The sequence below is a fragment of the Arachis ipaensis genome, chromosome B9 (assembly GCF_059453495.1).
Source record: "Arachis ipaensis isolate K30076 ecotype BB chromosome B9, ASM5945349v1, whole genome shotgun sequence".
NCBI lineage: Eukaryota > Viridiplantae > Streptophyta > Magnoliopsida > Fabales > Fabaceae > Arachis > Arachis ipaensis.
In genome coordinates this window covers 140,241,468-140,267,728 of record NC_142444.1, presented here as the reverse complement: position 1 = coordinate 140,267,728, position 26,261 = coordinate 140,241,468, and the positions used below count along the sequence as shown (strand labels likewise).

At 36.8% G+C, this 26,261-nt stretch overlaps 1 protein-coding gene across 2 annotated transcripts; it reads right to left on the bottom strand.

Moving 5' to 3' along the window:
* Positions 1-18,790: 18,790 nt before the first annotated feature.
* LOC107617373 (RING/U-box superfamily protein) lies at positions 18,791-24,389 on the bottom strand. Of its 2 annotated transcripts, XM_088498261.1 has the most exons (8): positions 24,070-24,367; positions 22,399-23,849; positions 21,964-22,082; positions 20,619-21,164; positions 20,082-20,394; positions 19,674-19,839; positions 19,409-19,511; positions 18,791-19,159 (listed from the first exon to the last, which is right to left on the bottom strand). In XM_088498261.1, exons 2-8 carry the CDS (start codon positions 23,527-23,529, stop codon positions 19,042-19,044), a joined length of 2,496 nt encoding a protein of 831 aa, XP_088354387.1. In that variant the 5' UTR covers positions 23,530-23,849; positions 24,070-24,367; the 3' UTR covers positions 18,791-19,041. The 2 variants fall into 2 exon arrangements, with proteins under 2 accessions (XP_088354387.1, XP_088354386.1); XM_088498260.1 differs by having other exon boundaries at positions 22,399-24,389.
* Positions 24,390-26,261: the final 1,872 nt, after the last annotated feature.

The following is a 26,261-nucleotide window of genomic DNA, read 5'->3' as shown; positions in this document are numbered from 1 at the left end:
GTGGAAGAAAGCATGCAAAAAGGGAGAAAACATGAAGAAAACAAAGGAGAAAAGCATTTCAGCCTGTGTCCACGCACACCTTCTGTGCCCACGCACAGGGGTCAAAGTCAGGACCTGTGCCCACGCACAGGCTGTGCCCATGCTTAGGGCAGAATGGAAATCAGGATCTGTGCGCCCGCACAGGTCTGTGTCCACGCACAGGAGGAAAATCAGCAAGTATATGTGCCCATGCACAGACCTGTGCGTCCGCACAGGTACCAGCGCGTGCCTCCATTAAAATTGCACGTGGACTCGCGTTTTGGGGGATTTTTGGCCCATTTTTGAAGGCTTTGAAGCATATTTGAAGGGGGAAGCAACCATATATCATACCATACACTACCATACTTCATAGAAGAGTTTTTAGGAGTAGTTTTAGGGTAGTTAGCTTAGGTTTTCTCTCAATTTCATTAGGGTTTTAATTAGGTTTTCAATGTAGAATTTTATAGTTCAAGTTTTGCTTTTGGATTTTGCTTTCTCAATGTAAGTATTTCTTTAATTTCCTCTTTTATTATACTCCTTTTTCTACACTTGCTCCTATTTCGATTCCTCTTGTCTATAGATGCATAGTTTTGTAATTTTGAGTTTTGGTTTATGAATTTGATGTTTGATGCTTATTTTATGTTTGTTGAGTTACTTTTGTTGCTTGTTATTATTTATGCTTCATAGCTTTCATGATTTTCCCAATTTTGCCATATTTTATGTTTATGCCCTTTATGTGTTTGATGAAATGCCAATTTTGATTATGGGGTAGATTTCCACCCCTTGGCTTGGGGAATTGAGTTTATGGATTACTAGAGCCATAATGTCCAACATTTAGTGATAATTCTTGGGTTGTTGGTTGTTATTGTTTCCACTAATGCTAGCTTTTTTCTAAGCTAATTAGTAAGTTAGCTAGGAATTATGGAGTAATAATAATCATGCTCACTTAACTTATCCTTCGATGTTAAGGATTGACTTGGTGAGATTAATCCATCATAATTATCATAGTTGTGGTTATGGCAAGAAATGGTTTCCATGACTCAGTCTACCAGCTCTGTTAAGAAGCCTACCTTTTCAGTTTGCAAATCTAGACTTAATACGGGATAAAGTTTCTGCAAAAAAAGGCTCTAGACGAACGTGGGTGTCCAATGTTAACACCCAAATATTTTTTCAAATCGTTCGTCAACCGAATCTGAGAAACTCTCTCAGCACCTCCTTTCGACTATTGGATACATTCTTAGAGAAAAGAACTTTTGACTTCTCAAGATTAACCTTTATACCCAAAATTTTGCAAAAAAGATCCATAGTTCTCATGACATTCTGAACTTGAGACCTGGTCGCCTTACAAAATAGGAGCAAGTCATCAGCGAACATAAGGTGTGACAACCACGGCCCACCTCGAGAGACAGGCACAGCCTCCCAGTTTTCAGAACTGACTTGGGCTTTAATGAAGCCTTTCCATGCAAGACGAAGAGATAGGGCGACAAAGGGTCTCCTTGTCTACGCCCCCTCCGAGGTTGGAAACCTTCCAATTTTGCACCATTCCACAAGATAGACAGGTTGGATGCTTGTATGCAATTCATAATCAGATTCATAGTGCACTGGGGGAAGCCAAAAATACCCAAAGACTCCGCAAGAAAAGTTCAATCCACTCTGTCATATATCTTTTCCAAATCAATTTTGAAAACAATGGCTCTTTTTTTCGACTTAGTCTTCTTGAGAAAATGTAGCATCTCCTGAGCAACAATAATGTTATCCGGAGCACCCTACCATTAATAAAGCCCCCTTGAGTAGGGCTTACTATCTCATTAAGAAAGGGTCGCAACCTCTTAACCAAGACGTTCGTGATGATCTTATAGATGACGTTACAGAGGCTAATAGGCCGAAAATCCTTAAAAGCACCAGGGGTTTCACACTTGGGAATAAGAACTATAAGAGTTTCAACTAAGAACGGACTCAAGGGGCCACCAAGAAAGGCTTGTTGCACAACTTGCTAGACATCCCGACCAACGACCTCCCAATACCCTTTGAAGAAAAACGCTTGAAAACCATCAGAACCAGGAGCTTTAAAAGGACTCAAGATATTAACTGCTTGCTTAACTTCCAAGAAGGACACCGACTGAGTAAGAAAACACAAGCATCCAGCTAAGCTTAGGAGACGGAACCACTCCCAAACACGAAAGATCAACTTGCTTAGTAGAACAAAAAAGCTTTTTGTAGAATTTCAGAGTCTCAAATTTCAAAACATCTTGATCCATAGCCCAAGAACCATCACTAATAAGAAGACCATGGATATTATTGGCTTTCCTCGGTAGATAGTCTGTAAGTGAAAGGATTTAGTGCTACGATCCTCATATCGCACCCACTACTCCCTGGACTTCTGGAACTAGAATAATTCTTCCTGAGCCAAAATAGTATTTAGCGCCGCCCTTAAATCCTCCTCCTTCTCCCTCAGTTCAACATCATCACTAAATTCCGACCGTTTTTGAACAATCTCTAATTGAATTTCAAGATTTTTTTTGTTGGCAAAAATATTTTTAAAAACTTTAGAATTGAACTCTAACGAAGCACTTTGAATCGAGTTAAAACTCCTCTGAATACACCTTGCAGCAGAAATTATGTCCCATGTTTTCTTGATTAATGGTTTATACTCTGGATGAGATGCCCAGGCTGTCTGAAATCTGAAAGGTCTGGCGCCCCTCTTCACTGGGGCTCCGAGGCACCGAACTAAGAGAATGCAATGACCGAGTGAAGGCAACACAGAACCTCAGCATAAGTCTCCGGAAAAAGCAACCTCCAATCACCATTGTTACACACTCTATCAAGCCTTTTAGCAATCTCCCTAAATCCCTTAGTTCTCAAAAACCAAGTAAACATCCGTCCAGAAGTAGCTAAATAAAAAGATAGCAAAAATCTAGAGAATCTAACAAAGAGGCACTGCGAGAAGGATAAAAATTACCACCCTGACCTCATCCGAGCACACAATCTCATTAAAATCCCCTAGCACAAGCTAAGGATCTAACACTGTAGAGAAGATATCTCTAAGATGATACCACAGCAAATTACGATTAGAATATTGGGGACTCCCATAAATAGCACTACAAACATAAAACTTATTAGCTCTGCCAATACGAACATGTAAGCATTGCTCAGAAATCCAGAGAACCGAGCAAGCAAGGAAGAATCTGAAGTTAAAAATCAGATACCATCCCTGTGACCTACAGCTTCCAAGATATCCATAGAAAAATAACTCAAATTGCTCCAAAAATCTTTCATAGAATTAAAGATAACGTGTGTTTCAATAAAAATATAAAAGGACGGTTAAAATTTCCTAACCAAGTCTTTATAATGAATTTAAGACATTCTCTTAAAAGTTCTCCTCACGTTCCAACTAATGATATTTAAAGATGCACAATCCATAAAAATCATTTGAAAAAAAGTTAAAACTTTACCACAAAAGAGTTACACAGTCGGACCTTTGTCTCCAAGCTTTTGGGTATCACCACCACCACAACGATGTTTGACTGCGCCTCATCCACCTTGCTTCCTAAGAAACACTTCAATTGGAGATCTTTGCAAAGACCTTGGTCGTTGTCGCTTGTGGAGGTCCCTGTTCGCACATGATTCAAAGAAGACCTCGCATTGGCGCTACCCTTCTTAGCACCAGCGTTGATTCTTACACTGGGCCTTAAAGGAGTAAAAGAAAACTTATCTCTAAACTCAAGTAAAAGAAGACTTGGTTTTGCTCAAGCAGCGCTCATAGTCTTAGTGTCATTTTATAATGGATCTCTTGTGAAAGATTGGACCAACTTGTCTTTTCCTTTCCTATTCACTTGGATCCTCCCCTCATCACTTGTAGGCTGTATGACTCAAAGATTGTTTTGAATTACATAAAGTTTTTCGCATGGAATCCGGTCCTTCCATAACCAGCACCTCCTTTTCGGAAACAGAACCAAATTCAAAAGTGGGAGCTTTTACATTTTCCAAATTCTTATTTGATATCTTATAGTGTGCTCCAAATAAATATTAGCGGAAGACGAATACGGAATATATCCTAAGATTTTAACAAAACATTAATTATTGTATTATTAATATTGACCCTAAATATTTCGTAATCAATTATCAGGATCACTTTTAGCGAGAAATAATTCATTATTTCTAGACATACCAACAAAAGTTGAGAAAGTTGCATAATTACATAACCAGGTTTTTGGAAAATTTCAATTTATTTAAATTTCTCGTTTTTTTTTTATATCTCCATAAATACCTATACAGCTATACTCACATATTCTTCGGTGTCATTATTCATATTGGCACTGTACTTATAGGTCTTAAATTTTAAGTAATGCAGTAATGCTACACTAACAACTCGTTAGTGTCTACAACTAAAAAAAGCACTATTTCTTCTACTTCAATACACTTCTTCTGAAGAAATACACCTCTGTTTTTTTTTATCTATTTATTTATTTAAGTTTTCAAGTAGTTGTTTAATTGTATTATTGCTTTGTTGGCAAAGCATTATTGTAGATTTGTTTGAAAAGATTTAGATTACCAACCAATTTTTAACTAACCATATGAGTAACAGCTTTATTTTAATTTCACTCTCTTTCTCTCTTCTTTTTTTAAACAAAAAGAAAAGAGCATATTTGATTAGTTTGTTCTCTTATTTTTCTTATGTTAACTACGAATTAACTGCAAAACTATTGATTATTTAGGGTAACTGAATTTTACTATGTCCTCACATTTAGAGTATATTTGATAATTTGTATAGAGAATGAAAGTGAAAGTAAAATTTATTATGAATGATTTGTGATTAATTTTTTGTTTACACGTAGCATGATTAGTACTAAATTCATAACCAAAGTTGATGACATTTAGGATTTTAGGTGGTGAAAGAAGCATTGCTGAAACCTGAAAACAATAAAGAAAAAAGTGGGTACATGATAGTGCAAGTTAGTTCTACAAATTTTGAAAATTTTGTGCGTGTTCTGAGAGTAAATGAATAGTTTTACTCTTATTATTTATTGTGTTAGTTTGATAATAGTTTTGATTTTGTTAATATAAATTAATTAATAAGAGTAAGTAATGATTTGTTCTCAGAGCACCCAAGAATATAACTAAGGAATTTTTTAGATGGTACATGACCTAGTATTTTATCGTAGTAATAATTTTTTTTAATCAAAACTGATAGAAACAAGAGACTGAGAGAATAATATGAAAAGTGTATTATTGAGTTGTCGGTGAGGTATAATATACAAGGGGTATTTATAGGTGCTAAATGAATCAAAATAATAAAGACATAGAATCCTACAATTAATGTACAGATATGCTATATAAATATAGACGATGCTAATTGATCTAAATTGATTCTAACTAATGATTCTCTAACATCCCCCCTCAAACTCAAGTGGGAGCTAAGGATACCAACTTGAGTTTGGATAACAAAATTCGAAAGCGAGTCGGGTGATGAGCTTTCGTGAAGATATCAGCAGTCTGATCCAGTGTCCCAATAGCAATGAGACGAACAGCATCAATAAGGATTCGTTGTCGAACAAAATGACAATCAATCTCAATGTGTTTGGTGCGTTCATGAAACACATCATTATGGGCAATCTGAATAGCACTGCGGTTATCACAAAAAACATCAATAGGGGAAGACTGAGGAGCACCCAGATCTTCGAGAAGCCAACGAACCGAGATAACCTCAGCAGTGGTGTCAGCAAGAGCACGGTACTCAGCTTCTGTGCTTGAGCGAGCAGTGAACGTTTGCTTCTTAGCACGCCAAGAGATGAGAGCGTCGCCAAGAAACAAACAATAACCAGTAGTAGAACGACGATCAGTGGGATCACCAGCCCAATCAGCATCAGAGTATGCCTGAAGGGTCAAAGAGGAATGGGCAGAAAAATAAAGGCCATGAAAAAGAGTGCCTTTGACATACCGAAGAATGCGAAGAACTGCCGCATAGTGAGTAGTACGAGGAGCAGACAAGAACTGGCTGAGAACATGAACTGGATAGGCAATGTCTGGTCTGGTGACAGTCAAGTAGACGAGACCGCCAACTAACTGGCGATAAAGTGTCGGATTATCCAAAACAGTGCCATCCATAGGGGTAAATCGAACATTAGGCTCAAGAGGAGTAGACTCAGTGCGACTATCTGTAATCCCAGCGCGAGCAAGGAGATCTAAAGCATACTTAGCCTGAGAGAGATAAATGCCATCATCTGTGGAGATGACCTCGAGGCCAAGAAAATAGCTGAGAGAACCAAGATCCTTCATCTCAAAGGTATGGTGAAGTGAGGTCTTGAGATCAGAGATACCATCAACATCATCTCCAGTAATGATCATGTCATCAACATACAAAAGTAGAAGAACAACTCCACGGTCGCTTTTACGAATGAAAAGCGCATTCTCATGAGGACTAGAAGTAAAACCAAGACTGCATATGGTAGTGCTGAACTTGTCAAACCATTCACGAGGAGCTTGCTTAAGTCCATAAAGTGCCTTGCGAAGGAGACAAACCTTACTGGAAGGACAAGGAAATCCTGGAGGTGGTTTCATATAGACTCTCTGTTTCAAATCCCCATTAAGAAATGCATTCTTCACATCCATCTGACTAAGAGACCATCTTTTAACCGCAGCAATGGCAAGGAGAGCCCTAACAGACGTAAGGCGAGCAACAGGAGCAAAAGTCTCTTCATAATCAATACCATACTCTTGCGTACAACCTTGAGCAACCAATCGTGCCTTATAACGGTCAATAGAGCCATCAGAGCGAGTCTTGATCTTGTATACCCATCTACTGCCCACAACTTCCTGATCAGAAGGAGGATCAACCAAATCCCAAGTGTGTGCTTTTTCAAGTGCCTGTATTTCTTCCTGCATTGCTTGTTGCCAATTTGGATTTGTGGAGGCTTCTCTGAATGACTTAGGTTCATGTTGATGAAGAATAGTAGAAAAGCAATGATAATCAAGGAGATGAGGAGGGGGATTCCTTACCCTAGAAGAACGAGTGGGAGGAGGAGGCATGACGCTAGGAGCGGGATCGCCGTCCGGACTGGAATCATCGGGAGATGGAGAAGGTGGAGGATCAGGAGCCTCGAGGGGTGGACTGGGGGTAGGCCCTGTAGTATCATCACTGGGAAAGAGATCAACATTTGGGTTAGTAAAAAACGGTGATGGAGTAGAAGGAATGGACTCAAATGAGGAAAAACTAGAGAACATGTGATGCTCCTAGAAGACAACATGACGAGATATACGAATACGGCGAGAGATAGGATCCCAACAACGATAACCCTTATGTTCAGAAGCATACCCAAGAAAACAACACATGCGAGCCCGAGGTTCAAGCTTATTATGTTCATGAGGCTGAAGAAGGACAAAACAGACACAACCAAAAACCCGGAGAGAACTGTAATCGGGAGAAGTACGATAAAGACGCTCAAAGGGAGTAGTGTTACCAAGAACAGAAGAAGGGAGTCTATTGATAGCATGAACAGCAGTGAGGACACCTTCACCCCAAGCACGCTCAGGACAGGAAGAGGAAATAAGCATCGCACGGACAGAGTCAAGAATATGACGGTGTTTACGCTCAGCTCTGCCATTTTGTTGAGAGGTACCAGGACAAGAAAACTCGGACAAAGTACCCTGTTCAGTGAGAAAATTTAAAAGTTTGGAGTCACGATATTCCATAGCATTATCACGTCTGAAAATTTTAATGACCTTTGAAAACTGTGTTCGAACCATAGTGGCAAAATTAATATAAATCTGAGGTAACTCACAACGATTAGTCATCAAATAGACCCAAGTAAAACGGGAATAATCATCAATAAAGAGGACAAAATATCGAGCCCCTCCCATAGAAGCGGTGGGAGCGGGTCCCCAAACATCAGAATGAATAAGATCAAAAGGAGAGCATGCAATAGAGGAATTATTATTAAATGATAAGGCAGGTTGTTTTGCAGTGCGACAAGAAATGCAATCTAAAGACTCATTTTGAACTTGACCTAAAACACCCGTAGATATAAGAGGACGTAATTTGCCTAAGGAGCTATGGGCAAGACGACGGTGCCACAAGTGAAGAGTAGATGGAGAGGAAGCAGCACAGAGATTTGTAGAGGGAACATGAAGGTTCTCGAGCTCAAATAAGCGTCCAACCTTACATCCAGTCCCGATGATCTTTCCCGTCCGACGATCCTGCACACGACATCCAGAATTTGAAAAAATGACATCAAAACCAAGTTCAACAAGCTGACCGACAGAGATAAGATTAAAATTCAATTTTGGAATAAGATAAGCATCAGAAAGATGAATATTGGACTGTGAAATAACCCCGTGATGTGTTGCATGCAAGAGGGAACCATTAGCAGTGTTAACAGAAGGTGCATTTGTAGTGGGAGACAACGACGAAAAAAGATGACGCAAAGGAGACATATGATTGAAACAACCAGAATCAAAATACCATTTTGAATTACCTGGAGGGGTGGAAAGAGTAGCGGGGGTATTACCAGAAAAAGAGAGAAGTTGCCGAAGAAGGGTTTCAACATCTGATGGAGAGACAGAAGGTGTGTTGAGAGATGTGGAAGAGGTGGACTCAGTAGCAGCAGCAGCAGTAGAGGCAGGCACATGCGAAGAGTTGTTGGGACGAGGGTGATACTTGTTCTGATCTGAGCGTGGTGGTCGAGTAGGACAGGTAGCAATCAAGTGACCCGAGAGCTTACAATAATGGCAGAACAGTTTCGGGCAGTTGGAGCCAATGTGGCCTTTTTGTTTGCACTTACGACATTCAATAGAAGGACAGTCGGAGAAGGAATGCCCAGGCCGATTATAATTGCGACAGATTTTTCCCTTTCTGTCGGTGGCAGCAAAGACAGTTTCACTTTTAGAACGAAGCAATCCCAAGCGCGTTTCTTCAGACTTAAGACGAGGAAGAGCATCTTCAAGACTAGGCAAGGGATTCTGATGAAGAAGAGAAGCCCTGACCGGCTCATAGTCATCAGTAAGTGCCATCAGAAATTGGATGAGACGTGTCCGGTTCCGATAATCCTCATATGCCTTAGCATCAGTGGGATCTTTAAGAACAGGCTCACAGGAGGTCAACTGATCCCAAATAATCTCCATCTGAGCAAGAAAATCAAAAACTGCTTGGCCGCGTTCTTGCTTAAGGCTATGAAGTTCCTTAAGCAGTTGGTACTGATGAGAGAGATCAGAGATAGTGTAACGTTTCGCCAAATGATCCCATACCTCTTTAGCAGTTTCAAAACGCCCAAACTGTAAATGAATGCCAGGAGTAGAAGTGTTGCAGAACCAGGTGATAATTTGATGATTTTTACTATCCCAATCTTTCAATTTCTCTGCATAGTCCTTCTCCTTCTCAGCATCCTCCTTGGATTTGGAGGCACCATCTTTGGATACAGTTGGCTTAACAGGACAAGCAATATCACCAGTCACATATCGCCATAATTTTCTCCCTTTAAGAAATCCTCGCATGGCTTCAACCCAATGTGCATAGTTGGAGCCATTAAGAATAACAGGGATAGGCTGAAAGACATCCGGTTTTTCATAGTAATAGAAGAAATAGCAAAAGGAAGAAGAAAACTGCAAATTCGGGGCAGAAAACGAGAAAACAGAGCGTGGAATCGGAAAGAGCTCACCAAAAAACCTTAGGGAGGGTCCACTTGGTGGCCACGTCAGCGCCACGTCAGTGCCACGTCAGCGCCACGTCAGCGGTGCGTCAGTGCCACGTCGGCGAGTGACGACACGTGGCAGAACGTGATACGCGGAAGGAAAGCACGCTGGCGACAGGTGGCACGCGGGTCGAAGGGCGGGTCGGGTCGGGTCGTCGCGGGTCAGGGTTGCCCAACCAGCTTGCGCGTGACACGTGGACGCTCCAGGAACGTCCGATCTGCACGAAGATCCAACGGCTGCTGAAGCTTCTGGAGGAGAAAAGAATGTGGTGGACAGCAACGTTCTGGAGGCGCGTGGAGGCGCGTGCGGCGGTCTCTGGAGGCGATCTTGGCGGCGTTGGAAAGCTGACGGAGAGAAGAACACGATGATGCCGGAGGTGACGAACCAAAGCGTTGGAAACAACTCGAAAATTGCGAGCAAAGTGGCACGGGTGGAAGCTGGAGGGAAATCAACCTGGTCGTGGCAGCGTCTTTCAGCGGCGCGTGGAGGCGCGTCCGGAGGCGGATGGCAACGGTTCTGGTTGCGTTGGAATCACGGCGACGAGACGAACAAGATGGTTATGGGGGTGACGAACCAAAGCGTCAAAAAGAGAACGAAAAAGGAGGCCAAAGAACACTGCCGACAAGGACAAACAAAGGGGCTATGAACTAATATTCATCGGAAAAAAAAAAACCTGGCTCTGATACCATGATAGAAATAAGAGACTGAGAGAATAATATGAAAAGTGTATTATTGAGTTGTCGGTGAGGTATAATATACAAGGGGTATTTATAGGTGCTAAATGAATCAAAGTAATAAAGACATAGAATCCTACAATTAATGTACAGATATGCTATATAAATATAGACGATGCTAATTGATCTAAATTGATTCTAACTAATGATTCTCTAACAAAAACACTATCACATTTTGGGTATATCTTTAATGAATTTTGCAACTAGACATACATAACGATGAAAAAATATGTAAATAAAAAATGACGTTGACAAATACAAGAAAACAGAAGTATACAAATCTATGTGGCATCTATTGTGTCACGGTGAAGTGCTTAATATCAAGATAACAAATAAGGCACACTGAACAGGATTATGTTATCACATGGGGGCTGGGGCACTCATTGATGATTCAGTTTCGAATATGTCGTTCAAGATAACTTTATTTACCATGATGTTAGAGAATCATTACTTAGAATCAATTTAGATCAATTAGTATCGTCTATATTTATATAGCATATCTGTACATTAATTGTAGGATTCTATGTCTTTATTACTTTGATTCATTTAGCACCTATAAATACCCCTTGTATATTATACCTCACCGACAACTCAATAATACATTTTTCATATTATTCTCTCAGTCTCTTGTTTCTATCACATGAATTGTGATTTGTGCAACTTCAATAATATTAGTATATTACCTAGTATGATATGTGTGTTTGGATTAAAATTTATAAACTGAAATTTGTATTAAATTGATTTTTAAAGTTGATTTTAATAAAAAATAAATTTTATAAATGTGATTTATGTTTGATAATTTTAATATAAAAATGAATATGATAATAAATATTGTTTGAATTATATTATTTAAAATAATCAATGTTATATGGTCAGTAAATATTATCATCTTTTGTCAGTACTTGGTCAGTAATAATTTGCATCTATATTTACAGAAATTTTATACACAAAAAGCATATAATTTACACCTATATTTACCAGAATTTTGCTTATATGAATCAATACAATTTGCATCTTCATTTTTCAGAGTTTGCACACATGAATTAATAAAATTTATTTGTTAAAGACAATTTAGTATTTGTACTAGATAAATGATGGACAAAATTACTAAAAATTGTTAGTCCCAAAAGTTTCTCATTTAAAATTACTTTTACATAAAAAATTATTAAAAAGAACATAAATTTGAATAACTTCTTTATATTATCTTATCATTTTATTTTGGGTTAAGTACGATTTTGGTCCTTAAGGTATATATCGAAAAATTTTTTTTGTTCCCAACCTTTTTTTGCATTTAAAATCGTCTCTAAAATTCTACATAGTTTTAAAATCATTTTTCGGACAATTATACCCCCTGTGGTCGTTGGTGTTTGTTACTGATTTTTTAACAAATAATAATAATAATAATAATAATAATAATAATAATAATAATAATAATAATAATAATAATAATAATAATAAACAAACAAATAAATAGATAAATGAGCGTCGTGTGAAGAAGATAATATCATCGTCCTCCTCTTCGAATGCTCAGAGGGGAGAAGAAGTTCTAAGGTTCAATAGCACTGCGTCCATGGCGTCACAGTTCAATATCTTCGCGATTTGTTCTTCTGCGCATAGTAAAGTGTTGCTACGCGAATATGGAGAAAGGCCAGTTTTGCGAACTTCCGCAATGTAGGAGAACCCAGACCAAAAATTTTGGAGTTACATCTACTATGAGGTATGTTATTATTATTTTATGTGAATTAGAGTTTGGGGATGTGGATTTTTCCTCTTATGGTAATGGGTTGTTACAGGTTCAGGATGGATGTGATTTTTTTCGTTGGACAGACCCGAAATCTGAAGGAGCACAGCAGGATATTGAAATTGCAAGGACTAGGAGAAAAATTATAAGTTTGAAAGCAAGATTGAAGGATGTTGAATGTAAGCTTTAGGGTTGTCACTACTTTAGGGATGGTTGGGTGGATTAGTTTTATATTTTTGTTGCTGCAGAATCTATATAAGTTAAAGCAACCATATGGAATGCACCTAAATTTCTGATTATTAGTTAGTCTATTTTGAGGAGATTGTTGTGTTGGATTGGTAAGATTTTAGGTAAATTTGGGATGTTACAATAGTTTAATGATGTATTGTTTGTGTCCCTATTTGAAGTTATGAATGAAATTGATGTTAACATTTCCAAGCTTGACTGTTGAATCAGAATTTCAATATAACAATATAGCAATAAGTAATGAAGTATTGGCCAATTTCAATTCAATTAAAGACAACTTCAAGTTTCACAATTCAACACATAGCTTAAAGAAATCTAAACCCAAATCACATACAGTAACCAAATCTTAGAGCTATGGTCCATGCCACTTAAACAACATACATAATTCAACAGTACTATGGTCCATGCCACTTAAACAAAATAGACAATTCAACACAACCAGAGATAATTAAAGACACTTAAACACCTAAATCCAAAAAACAGTAACCTAAATCTTGCACAAAATACTGTTTTCTATTGAGTAACCCAATGGTAAGCAAAATAACATTACAAGCAAATTCTAGAGTTGTCTCAAAGTTCTAGGAGGTAATTTTGTCATTTTCTTGAACTTTTGTGGAGAAACATAGGATGCAACTAATTGCATGAGAACATAGAAATCAACTCATTTGTCACTTCCTGCAAGAACACTTAGAGGCAGCAAGATCCACAACAAATTTTTGTATTTCACACCTGACCTCATACTTGTTTACAGCTGACTAGTATAGCCTCCACTCCCTAGCTAACCTTGCCCTTTTCTCCCGCTTCTTCCTAATGATAGGCATTATATTTCCCTGATAATGCTAGATTCTATCCCTATTGGCAGCCCATCTAGTCATGAGATACACCCTAATATCCTCTAACATGGTTTCAATAGGATTCTCTCTAGCCTCTACTATCACAGCATTAAAACTTTCACTCATGTTATTCACAAGGATGTCACATTTTGAATAAGATTTAAATCTAGATCGTGACCAAAATTTGGGTGGAATGCGTTTAGATGTCGAAATGCTCCCTCGTTCATAGCTCTCAGTGATTTCATTTCGTTCTCCCACCCCTTCCAATGTGTTGTCTTTGTACATTTTCACATTCTATTCTTCAGCTTCAAACCAGAGAACTTCTTCCTGAAATTTCTATACAAATGTCTCACGTAGAATTTGTTGTCGACCCCTGGTATGACCTCTTCAAACGCTGGTAACAAACCCTATCAAACATATAAAATATATATATATATATATATATATATATATATATATATATATATATATATATATAAGCATTTGTTAGCACAATAAGCATAGCATCATAATTAGAAGCCTTTGACCCTGTTATTAAAAATGCTTTTCCATTACCTTCTGCTAATCAGACATGAAGGTACATTTTGCAATTTTCTTAGGTCTCAAATTGTCGGCTAGATGGCGCAAAAACCAAACCCAAGAATTCTTTGTCTCAACTTCAACCACTGCATAAGTAATTGGAAGCATCTGGTCATTCGGGTCTCTTCCGATTGCAGTCAGTAACTGTCCACCTTGAGGAGTCTTCAAGAAGCATCCATCCAAACCCCACAAATGGTCTACAATGTTGAAAACTTTTTTTGCATGCATCAAAGCATACATACATTCTCTGGAATATACAACAATTCATCAAGCTTGAGTTCTGGACCTCCTGAGCAAAATCCGGGGACCTTACCACTTTCAAGTAAACCGATGATCCTAGATTTGCTCGTAGAAGTTCGACACAGTAGTTGTTAATCCTCTTATACTGCTCCCTAAATGCACCTTGAATCTGGCTTAATGCCTCTTGCTTGGTTTTTGTTGCCATTGATTTAGTTACGGTTAGATTCCACTTTTTGTGTACCTTTGCCACCAATTCTTTTATCTTTGATCATAGGATTAGACTCCACCTTCTTCTTAAATTGGTTCCCTAGTCATTTGGAATGCATTATGCCAACCTTGTGTGTTTGCATGCAAGTATGTTGTAAATTCTTTCTTCTTAGTTGCCATGTTGACTCCTTCCTAGAAAGGACACTCTTTCTGATAAATAGCCCTCACCCTTTCTAAATCACACTTCTTGAACTTGATGTTTCTTGCTGTCTGAACTGCATAAGCTGTCACAGTATCCTTCAATTCCTGCTTAAACATAAAGTGTCCCCACTTTCCACTTGTAGTTAGTCATGTCTTTTTGAGGTTTATGGATTGGAAACTGAAGAACTGAAGATTGATGGTTTAGAAATTATAGTAAACTCTCGTTGCAAGTATAGTTACTAAACCAAGCAATCAACCTTTCTTACAAACGTTTTGGTTGTCACAAGTAACAAACCCCTTTAAAATTGATAACCGAAGTATTCAAACCTCGGGTCGTCTTCTCAAGGAACTGCAGGGAAGTATGTTCTTATTATTGGTTATGAAGATTGTAAATCGGGGCTTTGAAGATGAGGAACAAGTGAATTGAATTGCAATTAAAATAAGTAAAAGACTGTAAAATAAATAAATAACTGTAAAATAAACTTTTGGCAAGGTATGAGAAATTGGAAGTCCTATCCTAGTTATCCTTATCAATGATGATGAAAATTGAACCTTAGTTCCACTTAGTTAACCTTTGCTAGAGCAAGGGAAAGTCAAGTGACTAATTAGTTAGATCCTCAAATCCTAGTTAATCCCTAAGGAAAGATTGGGATTATTGAAGTTCAATTCAATTAGCAAAGATAACAATTATCAATCATGTTGAGTTTGATAACTCCTGAGTTACTGATTTCTTAACCAAGACCAAAAAAGAAAAGTAAATCTACTGGAATAAAAATGTCTTCAGATTGGAAGCAACATTAATATAAATAAAAGAAACAATTGTAAACCGAAATACCTCAAATAACATTAATTCAAAAAAGTAATCTGTAACGTAGAAGAATTCATAAATTAAATTGAAAAGATAAATAAAAAGGAATGTTAAACATGATAAAAAGAGATAATCCTGAAAGCGAATAAAATCCTAAATCTAAATCCTAAAAGAGAGAGGAGAGAACCTCTCCCTCAAAACTACATCTAAATCATGAATAATAACTAATTGGAGACTCTCTTTTGAATGGATGCATTTCCCCACTTCATAATCTCTGATCTGTGCCTTCTGGACTTGGATTTGGGCCAAAAGGGCTTCAGAAATCGCTGGGAGCATTTTCTGTAATTTCTGGTACGTGGCCTCTGTCACGCGTCCGCGTGGGTCACGCGGTCGCGTCGTTTGGAGTTTTCCTTGTCATGCGATCGCGTCAGTCATGCGTTTGCGTCATATGCGTTTCGCTCAAGGTGCGCGATCGCGTCAAGCACGCGGTCGCGTCGCTATTAATTCGCGCTGGCATGCGGCCGCGTCGTCCATGTGATCGCGTCGTTGCCAGTTTCTTCAAAAACTCCATTTTGTGCTTTCCTTCCATTTTTGTATGTTTCCTTTTCATCATTTAAGTCATTCTTGCCTTAGAAGATCTGAAACTACTCAACACACGAATCACGGCATCGAATGGAAGTAAAGGGTAATTAAAATAATTACTTTTAAAGCATAGGAAACATGTTTTTCACATACATCACATAATAAGGAAGGGAAAGTAAAATCATGCAATTAACATGAATAAGTGAGTGAAGGATTAAATAAATCACTTAAATTAGGCACAAAATATATCATAAAATATGGGTTTATCAGAAACCTTTGACCCTGACAATCTTATCCACCATCATCATCCTCCTCCTCAGGATCATCAGCCTCCACCTCATATCCACCAACCATATGGTCTACCTCTAGTTCATCACTGTCTGCACTTTCTTCATTACTTAACCCACTTGTTACAACATCCTTGTCCTTGGTAACAGTAGACACCTTTGGCACAGAATTCATTTCTCCGAATCGACTATCATATTCATACTCTTTTTCACTGTCAGTGAAGTGGATGTCATGTGCACTGTCCCCTTCTTCATTGGATGGCACATATTCCATATCATCACTGTCTTCATCACTATCGCCTTCACTCTGTCCTTCATCAACTGTCACAGCCTCAGTCACAGTTTCATCGTCAACTGCGACAACCTTAGTCACAGTCTCATCATCTTGCTAATTCACACTCATTTGTTGCTCTCTTTCATAAAGCGCCATCTCAAAAGCAGCACCATTATCCTCCTCACCTTCAACACCCTCATTAACTCCCCCAACATCGACATAACTAACTTCAGGGAACCCCTCCTTATCCCTAATTTCATGGACCACAAACAAATCCACTAAGTGCTTCATCTGAGCTATTCTGCACATCCCAATTGCATCTAAGTCACCTTTCAACATTTTCTCACAATTCTCCACTATGGGATCTTTATACCATAATGCTGATATGTTAGACTCCAAGTAACCAAACTGTCTTAACTCTTCATAGACCTCAAACGCAGACCACTGATCACCATCAATTTCTTCAATAATTATAGTTTGCCCCTTCAGATACTTAAATACCCTATTATCATAACCAAATGAACCCCATGATGCACCCTCATGTTAAAGTACCCCATCTTCTACTCTGACAACACCCTATTATTCAACGCAATACATTACTAAAACAAACAAAAAAGAAAAGAAATGCATCATCATCAAACCTTAGTTTTATACACAGTCAATCAGCCCTACACTGAACCCTAAAACCACTCAGATGCATCAATAGTATAACCATGCTCAAACCACCCAAATGTAAGAAATAGTTGAGGTAAAGAGGCAACACATGGAAACTAAACATATATCAACAACGACTCTCTACAACGATGAAGATAAGTGACTTCTGTGACACCACACCCTGGGTGGAGCTCCCAACAACGAAATCTCTTCAACAACCAGCGTGGCTCGTCTTCGCAGAAATGCGTTCTTAGGGTATCACACAAACATGACAAAGAATCAGTGTGTTCTCAAACGTTATAAGTTAATTGAGGAAGAAGAAATGATTTTACGGGAATGAAAGAAAGGAAACGACACCATAAGGAGTAAAATCGTCTTTAAAAAATATATTTCCTCGCTAAGGACAATTTTAAGACTACGTGAAACCTTAAGGACGATTTTATATACAAAATAGGCTGGAAACGAAAAAAATTTTCGGCTCATATCTTAGGGACCAAAATCGTACTTAACCCTTTATTTTAGACATTTAAATAAATAATTTTATTAATCAATTTTATAAAAAAATTAATATTTAATTATTAAACTAAAAATAATATATAAAAAATAACAAAATATGTTGTATATCAAAAATAAAAAATAATATACAAATAAATTTTATCAAAAATAAAAAATAATATACAAATAAACCAATAGTTTAACAGGTTAACATAAATGAGTATTAAATTAAATTATAAAACTCTAATAAAGTATATAAAAGATATTATAATACATTATACAAAATCAGTACATAAAGACACTATTTTTATTAAAAAATATATAAATTTTAGTTATATTCAAACATGTTATTTTTCTAAGCATGTTCAATTCTTTTCAATACTTTTTGCTAGTATTCTTTTTATACTATTTTTTTTGGTCTAGTACTCTTTATACTCTTTTAGTGCACTATAATTTTCCACTATTATTATTGCTTATGATTAAATTTTTAGTTAATTTGCTCTACTAAATGAGATCAATAATCTATATTATAAAATAATAATAATAATAGTAAATATAATACACAAAAATTACAATTATAGAATTATACGATATCAAATAAAATTAAAAAAAAGATAAATAATAAAAAAAAAGTTTATACGACATTCCATAAACAAAATAATATGTACGGAGTAGGACTGGTAAAAAGGAAATAAATTTTTCTAATTCATGATTCAACGCTAATAAGTGAATTTACAAAAAAATAAAGTAGCCAAATAAAAAGTTTCAAACGTATTTTTCATATTTCAAACGCTAAATCATAGGCACCCTATGTCATGAGTTAAACGTTTAGAGCAATCAGCAACTTTAAAATGCTACTTCAAGTTTTAGTACTTTAAATGGTTCAATATCGTAAATAAAATCTTTAAATACTTCTTGCTAAATCTTTTTTTCCTCCCATCATTGTGTAATAGTAAAACTGATTGGCTTACAGTTTGAGAGCAATTGAGAAGAGAAAACAACTGAGTTTGACACAAGGCCAATATGTAGTACCTACTTACAATTTACAATTACTGGAGCCATAATAATAATAATAACAATCACCAGTTCCCTTATATATTATTATTTCTTTTCTCTTTTCTGTTTTTTACCGGTAGGAGTAGGAGTGGGATTCTATGTCTATGTATGCGAGATGAATTTATTCAAAAATAAAATAAAACAAGAAAGATTTAGAAAGAATAACTATTTTATTTACGCAAGAATGATGAATCAACAGAGCCATTTGCTATTCCAATTATACAATTCAAGGAGTTCCACATATAATCAGAAAAACAAAGGCAACCCTACTCAACACTATAAATAAGAACCCCGGGAAAGAACTGAGACTCAAAACACCCTCAGATCGTTTTTACAACGCCTTTTCTTTTTTTCTCTGTCTTTTTTAAACTTTTTTCCCAATGCCCTTTTAACTTCCTTTTTTTACAGTATGGAATATGCTCGGACCACCTCAACAATCGGTGCTCGGCATAAAGGACACTTACCTCCGCCGCGAACTAACTCATTGGCACATTTTGAGCAAGTGCACATGTGCCCGCATCTGCAACAAATTTCAATATGGAGAAACAAACAAATCAATAGACGAAACCACTATCTGGAAAACAAATTGTTAAGAACCGAGTAAATATGGGAAATTCTTTGCTGAAGAGTAGGATTGGATAGAGTGAAGATTTTTACTAGTTTTAGTATAAACATGATCAATTTTTATTGGTGGATTTTTTCTATTCTAAAAAAGACAATCTTTCACTCTTTACCAAAACTTCACCTTAGCATTACCCAGTAAATATACCTATACAGAAGTGAATCGATATGGTTATCGCAACAAACGCAGCAAGTTCCCTTTTTCACATGCCCCCACTTGGACCCATCATCAGATGTCTCAGCAACCATGCCTACGTTGAGTTAATAAATTACATGAATGAAGAGAAAAGTAAAGAGACATTTATCTAACAATCAAATGAGTTCCACCAACAAAGCTTCACTATCCTTAATGAATTCCTTCAAGGCAATGAGGGAAAACTAAAATATACTATAATTAGGAAAAGAGCGCACACCATTTTCACCAGCTGAGCGGTTCAGAGCTGCAGAAACTTCCTGTCTGACAGAGCGCTGCAACTCGAGCTGCATATCCATGCACGCTTCCAACATCCTCTGCATGTGATTCATGCCTTGCTGAAGTCTTGCCATATCTGATCTTAGATCATTCATTATCTCCCATTCCTGTTCCCAATCAGATGAGAGATTATTTGGGATTTGACAAATAAAAAGATAATTCAAAATTTGGCATGAAACATCACAAATCAGTGGATTACTTGCCATGGTAAATGGTATTATATAAATGAGGGTGATGGGAAGGGATGCGTAAATATATGGGCAACAATATTTTTGGTTAAAAATTCAGAATTTTTATAATAGAAAAAACCACCAAAATATGTGTACACAAGTCTTTAGAAGAAGCTCACGATTTCAGAACGATGCATGCTATGGCGAGACCATCCAGTTTGATGCAGATCCTGGTGCCACAGTGGTTGTGGTGGAGGTACTGGAGGTGATGGCATCACCAGTGTAGGTCTGTTGATACCTTCATGCCGACCCTCATTGCGTTCATCCCCTTGCTGATCAGTGTCCTGCTCGGTTGAGGCAGGAGTTGGTATGGGCAAGTTCCTATGCAAATCCCAGTCAACTGGTGCACGACCTTGCCTTTCCACATATGACTGAATTAATTGGTCAAGACTTTCACGGAAGCCACTGCGAAGAAGATTAGAAACACTTCTCCTGAAACACAAATATACAAACCCATAACTATACTCTTGAAGAGTAGAAGAAATAGAAGTGCCAATACATGAAGTATCAGAACATAATCAGTATACTTTTCAACATATAAAATGGTTCATTTGTTTTAGATTTTGGAAAGGATTAAGCACGCGCTAGCACATATAAATGATACACCGTTAGAGAGCTCCTTCTGTGAGGAAGAAAACTGAAAAGGGGAGCATTACCTGCTTAGCAGCTCTCTAAGCTCCATACTGTACACATTATCATCATCGGGTGGATGAAATCTATTGAATCTTCTAATAGGAACACCACGGCGATTCCTTGGAGCTACAGAAGGTCCTTCAGACCAATTACCAACAGTTTCCCTTGTACTATCCTCATGCCAAACTCTCTGTGCTTCTTGTGGATGTGTGTCTTCCCCAGCTAAATTTCTGGGAGTTTCTTGTGGCCAATCATAGGTTCTCTGCTGCCAGTTTCCTTCCGCATCTTCAGTAATCTGTTCCTGCCGAGTTCCTCCTTGATTACCACCACCTTGCCAACTAATACTCTCATTCGTGCTACCCTCCACAGTTCCTGTTTGACTAGGCAACTGACGGACATCAGATTCCAAGTTCCTAATCTGCTCTTGTTCGTAATTTTCTTGTTGGGCATCCAACAGGTTGTTTCCTTGGCTCCCATCACTTTCACTAATGTTACTATTTGATGCAGTATCAGAATTGGTACTTGCTTGACTACGAACAATATTCTCTAATCTTGAACGAAACCCCTCCCTAAATTACAACTAGATAAGTTAGTACATGACAATCACTAGCAACAAACATTCGAACTTGTAGTCAACAATCATCACCATATTGTATTCTGTATAAATAAATAATACCGAACATAAGAACATATATCCTAGAGATATATGATAGTTCATGGTTGTGGAGGAAAAAATTGGGCAAAAAAATGTTTTTTTCCCCGGTGGTTGGGGGTAGTACAGCAGAAAGAATGAGCCAAGCTCACACTAGACAACCTTGTGCGTTGAACTTCACAACGCAAATTTAAAGAATACACTACATACTGATGGAAAAAAAATTATAATCAACATCTTACCACAATTACTAGTATGGGAATAGTAATTCAATGTCAGAAGGAAAAATATCCAATTCTTTGTGTGATATATATATATATATATATAGAGAGAGAGAGAGAGAGAGAAGTAGTAAATTAAAAAAAAAAAAAAGAACTGAATGACCTTTCCTATAATAACATTGATAAACAAAAAGCTAAAGCGGCAAAAATATTGCCCATAAACAGTGGGTATACAAAAATATAATGAATGAAAATCAACCATTGTGCATAACAGTTATTTATTTTGCAAATCATAAGAAATACAACTAAAAGAAAACTCAACAATTAGCATAGAAATTAACAAGCCTTGAGCCCTTGGCAGACACAGATACATCTAGATCACCTTTTGAATTTTTGTCTTATTTCTAAAGCAGAAGCTCCAAGATGAGTAATAGGCAGAATAGGCCACCCACCACACTGGTTTAAAAAGATTATCAAGTTGTTTGATTTCCATACCTTATACCAGAGACTGTATGTCGTTGTCTCAACTGCACTAATTCACTTGCAGCCGTAGACGGAGGTCTCTCATCTTCAACAGTTCTTTCATTTCGGAGGAATCTACCTCTGAGCAAAGACTGAAAAACACCAACTCGTATAAATAGTCAATTTACAACAGGAAGTATACAAAGAATTGAAATGCAACAGTCCAGATCAGATGTACCACACAACAGAGACAAATGTATGTATATTATTATTCATATTAACACAAACACAACATAAAATGAGTTTTATAGAGTTAAAATCCACACAATAATATAAGTTTTTATCTCCTTGAATTAAATCACAGTTCTTGTATGACTAACTTACATAATCAACTCAAGATTAATTGAGGACACCATGACTAAAAGAACCATGAATTGCAAAGGAATTCTGACAGGGTACGCAACAGACCTGAATGCGGTTGCGGTGAGCAAAATCAGATACAGCTCGGTGCTCCAACAATCCCTGCAGCTCTCTTTGCCTTTCCCTCTCTATCCTCACAAGCAAATCAACTAGAGCTTGTCTTCCACGCAGCCTCAACATGTCCCGCCGAACATGCTCTGGCTGGCCTTCATCATGATCAGCAACCACATCGCGTGCTCGATCGACTTGAGCATCCCTCCGGCTCCCACGTGAGCCTCTCTGTTGGCTAGTCATTTGCACCCATTCCCTGACAATTCTTACCCTCTCACGCTCTGTTTCTCCAAGCCATTCTGCTCTACCATTATTGTTTCTCTGATTCACATTCGATGAATGATCACCAATACCGCTTTCCATCCATCCTCGAACAATCTGTCTAACTCTCTCCCTCTCGACTTCGCCAAGATCAGGAGATTGCTCCCTGCTAGACACAAGATGGTCCCCACGTGCATTCCGCGATTCAATCCGATCATGCGACCAAGTACCAAAATCATTTTCGCTTTCACTCGCATCCCCCAAACTGCCTTGATTCTCACTGCCTCGACTATCAGACATGGTACTGGACCCATTGGTATTAGACTCAGAACCCCTCTGTTGCCTCAACCTTTCCCTCATCCTGTCACGAGCCCTGTTCAACAAATGCTCATCCTCCAATTCGCGCCACATCTGCAGAATAGCAGATGCCTGAGTGCTCGGTCTCTCCACGGCACCCTCCTGTCCAGAAGTTGGGGACTGTGATCCCCTCAAGAAAGAGGAGTCCAACATAGACACCGTGTGCAACCCAGCCAGCGCCATCAACTCAGACTCACGATTCCTCCTCTCAATAGTAGTTATCATCTCCTGCGCCTGCCGAGCAGCCCACCTACTCAAAATTCGCGAGTGGCGCCTCTGTGCAGCCGAGGACTCCGCCAAATCATCCCCTTCGAGATCAGACCTACGCCTCCTCCGAGCTAGCTGATCACCCTCATCTTCCTCATCCCCCTGAGCCTGGGAGGAACTACAGGAGGCAAATGACATACAATCATCCAACTGCCCACGCATAAAGTCCTCCAGTCCACGCTCGAACTCAGCATGAGAATCGGCAGACTCAGGCTTCTGCTGTAGTGGCTGAACATCTGTCATCCTCACAGAACCTCTGTAACTTCCTAACCACTGCTACACACTACTATATATAGAACCAAACCCCAGCCTCTATCCCTCTCAAGTATCAACCCCACCAAGCATAAATGAACACAAACAACTATTTCCTGAAAGCCTGTAAGAAATACAACCCAGTTGCTAAACCACCATCTCAATCTCCCGGAAACCAAAAAGAAAAACAAAAAAGAAAAAGAAAAACGGTGACCCCAATCTGAGAGTCACACCCATGGGTGGAAAATGGGGGGAACACAGAAAAGGGACTTCCCTAATCAAACCGAAATTCAAAGCCCCACACATGCCACCTGATAAACGATACGAGTCATAATCAAAACACACAAATAACAATAAACACAAAACCAGAAAAATAGCACAAAAAAAAAAACTCAAACTTTACGGCAATCAAACCGCGAATTGAATTATGAAAACAAAATTGGGATCAATGAGAAGGGGCAATTAGGGTACAGAATGGAAAAGCAGTAGAAGCAGAAGAAGGTATATGAATGAGGGGAGGGTAGGTGTTACCTGGGAGGGTGTTGCGCGATTGTGTGATCAAAAGAGGGGAAAAAAGAAACCCTAGAATTGCGTGAGAATGGAAAAGAAATTAGAGAAAATAAGATTGAAATAGAGAAATTGATGGAAGAAGATGATTAGATGAGTGAATGAATGAAAACGCAGAAAAGGAAAAAGAGAGAGAGATGAAAGGAGAGTATGATGTGAGAATTTATAAATTATTACAGAGGAGAGAGAAAATCACAAAATAGAGATAGAGAGAGAAAGTTAGGGGCAGAAGAGAGAGAAATAGAGACAGTAACCTCACCCTGTGGTGTATGTGTGTCCTTCATTCTTAAACACCAAATTTCTTTTTTATTTTATTTTCTCTTTCTAATCATTTATTAGTAAAGTTTTATTAACCTAAACTTGGACATAATTAACCCCTTCAGAAATCTGTAATTTTAATCAATATGTTTTACTAATGTATTTTATTACCAAATAACTGTTTTGCAAGAAGTTGTGTTCTCATCTTAACAAACATAACATTTTTAACTAATTTGACTAGGTGGAATAGTTATTTTATTTATTTATTTATTTAAGTAAGTATAAAAAAATTGAATCTTATTTATATATATAGTAATTTAATAATCAGTGATAAATCATAAAATTTAGTTCAAATTTGCAGTGGATAATCCTTGACATTTTAGTTGAAAAATATCCTAAAAATTAAAGAGTAAAAGTATATTTTTTTTAATTTATTAAAAATTTTAAAAATATCAATAAATTTTATTTTATTTTAATTTATCCTAAAATTTTTTTATTTGCATTAAATATAATAACTATATTTTGTTTGTTTGTGTTAAAATTTGTTCTTGTAAAATTATTCTTGAATTGATCTTAAGTTTTTTTAAAAATTAGTCGTAAATATATTTGATACAAATTGAAAATTTTTGGGATAAAATTAAAATAAAATAAGAATTAAAAATATTTTTAGCAAATTTCAATAATAAAGAGTATATTTTTAGACTATTTATAGTAAGTTCGATAGGCTTAACTTTTTATTTTATTTTTTAAAAAATATTTTAATAAAAAATATCATTTTTAGTTCAAAATTTTAAATAAACAGTATTTTTGGTTGATGGATCGAATTTTTGAGTCAAATAAAAAAATATTTACTAAAATAATTATTTTTAAATATAAAAGAATTTACTAATAATCCATTTAACCTATATTTTTTAGAATTAATTAACTCAATCCGTTTAACCCAAAATTTAAACCAACATAATTTTAAAAGCAAAATCAATCAAATTATCCTGATAACTTGACCTATCTTAATGGTCCTATTAATAAGAGTTTGACTACTCCTATTCTTTTCTAAAGTAATAATTTTTTAAGTTATTAACTTTGATGATCAATAATCATTGTTTCAAGTTAGTTAATTTAAGATTAAATATTTACTCATATTTCCAAATTTGCACTTAAATGCAAGAGCTTATTACATTGTGAAGATTTGAATAAATTACATACATTATCCTCCCCCCTAGCTAGAAGAGGCTAATCTTATATTCATAGGTATATTTAGTAGGATTAATTTGGTGGGTGCAATACTTTTTAAGGTCACTAGTAAGTAGCAACGTGTCTTCTTTTTTTCTGATAAAATTCAAGGTGTGTATTGTGTAATAGCAATAAATATGGAATAATTGAGATAGTAATCATTTGATTCTTCTATTATTAAGTTAAGGATTAAAAGAAGTAGGAAGTATCTTATTATATCACATCTTAGATACAACAAAAGAAGAAAAGCTCATAAACCGTGACGTTATGTTAAATTTTAGTTGCTAATATTCTTTGACAATTTACACACAAAAATTTAACCAAAAAATTCATGGTGAATGTAAACTCACATTCTCTAAAATTTATCAAAATTGCACACACTATTCATTTATTTGATAAGTAAACACTCATCTCTTCTGCGTTAGCAAATTTAAAATTAAAAATTTTATTTTAATATTTATCATAAAATTACATAACTTAAAAATTTAAATTAATAAAATGAGAAACATTAAATACAATTATGTATAAATCTTTTTTTTATTTTTAGTTTATCTTACCTTTAGTTTCTTTCTTTTGAAGTAGTAATAATAATAATTCAAACTCTATATTGGTTAATCATAGTTAGAAATTTTGATATACAAAATTATTTATTCAAAAAATTTAAGTTA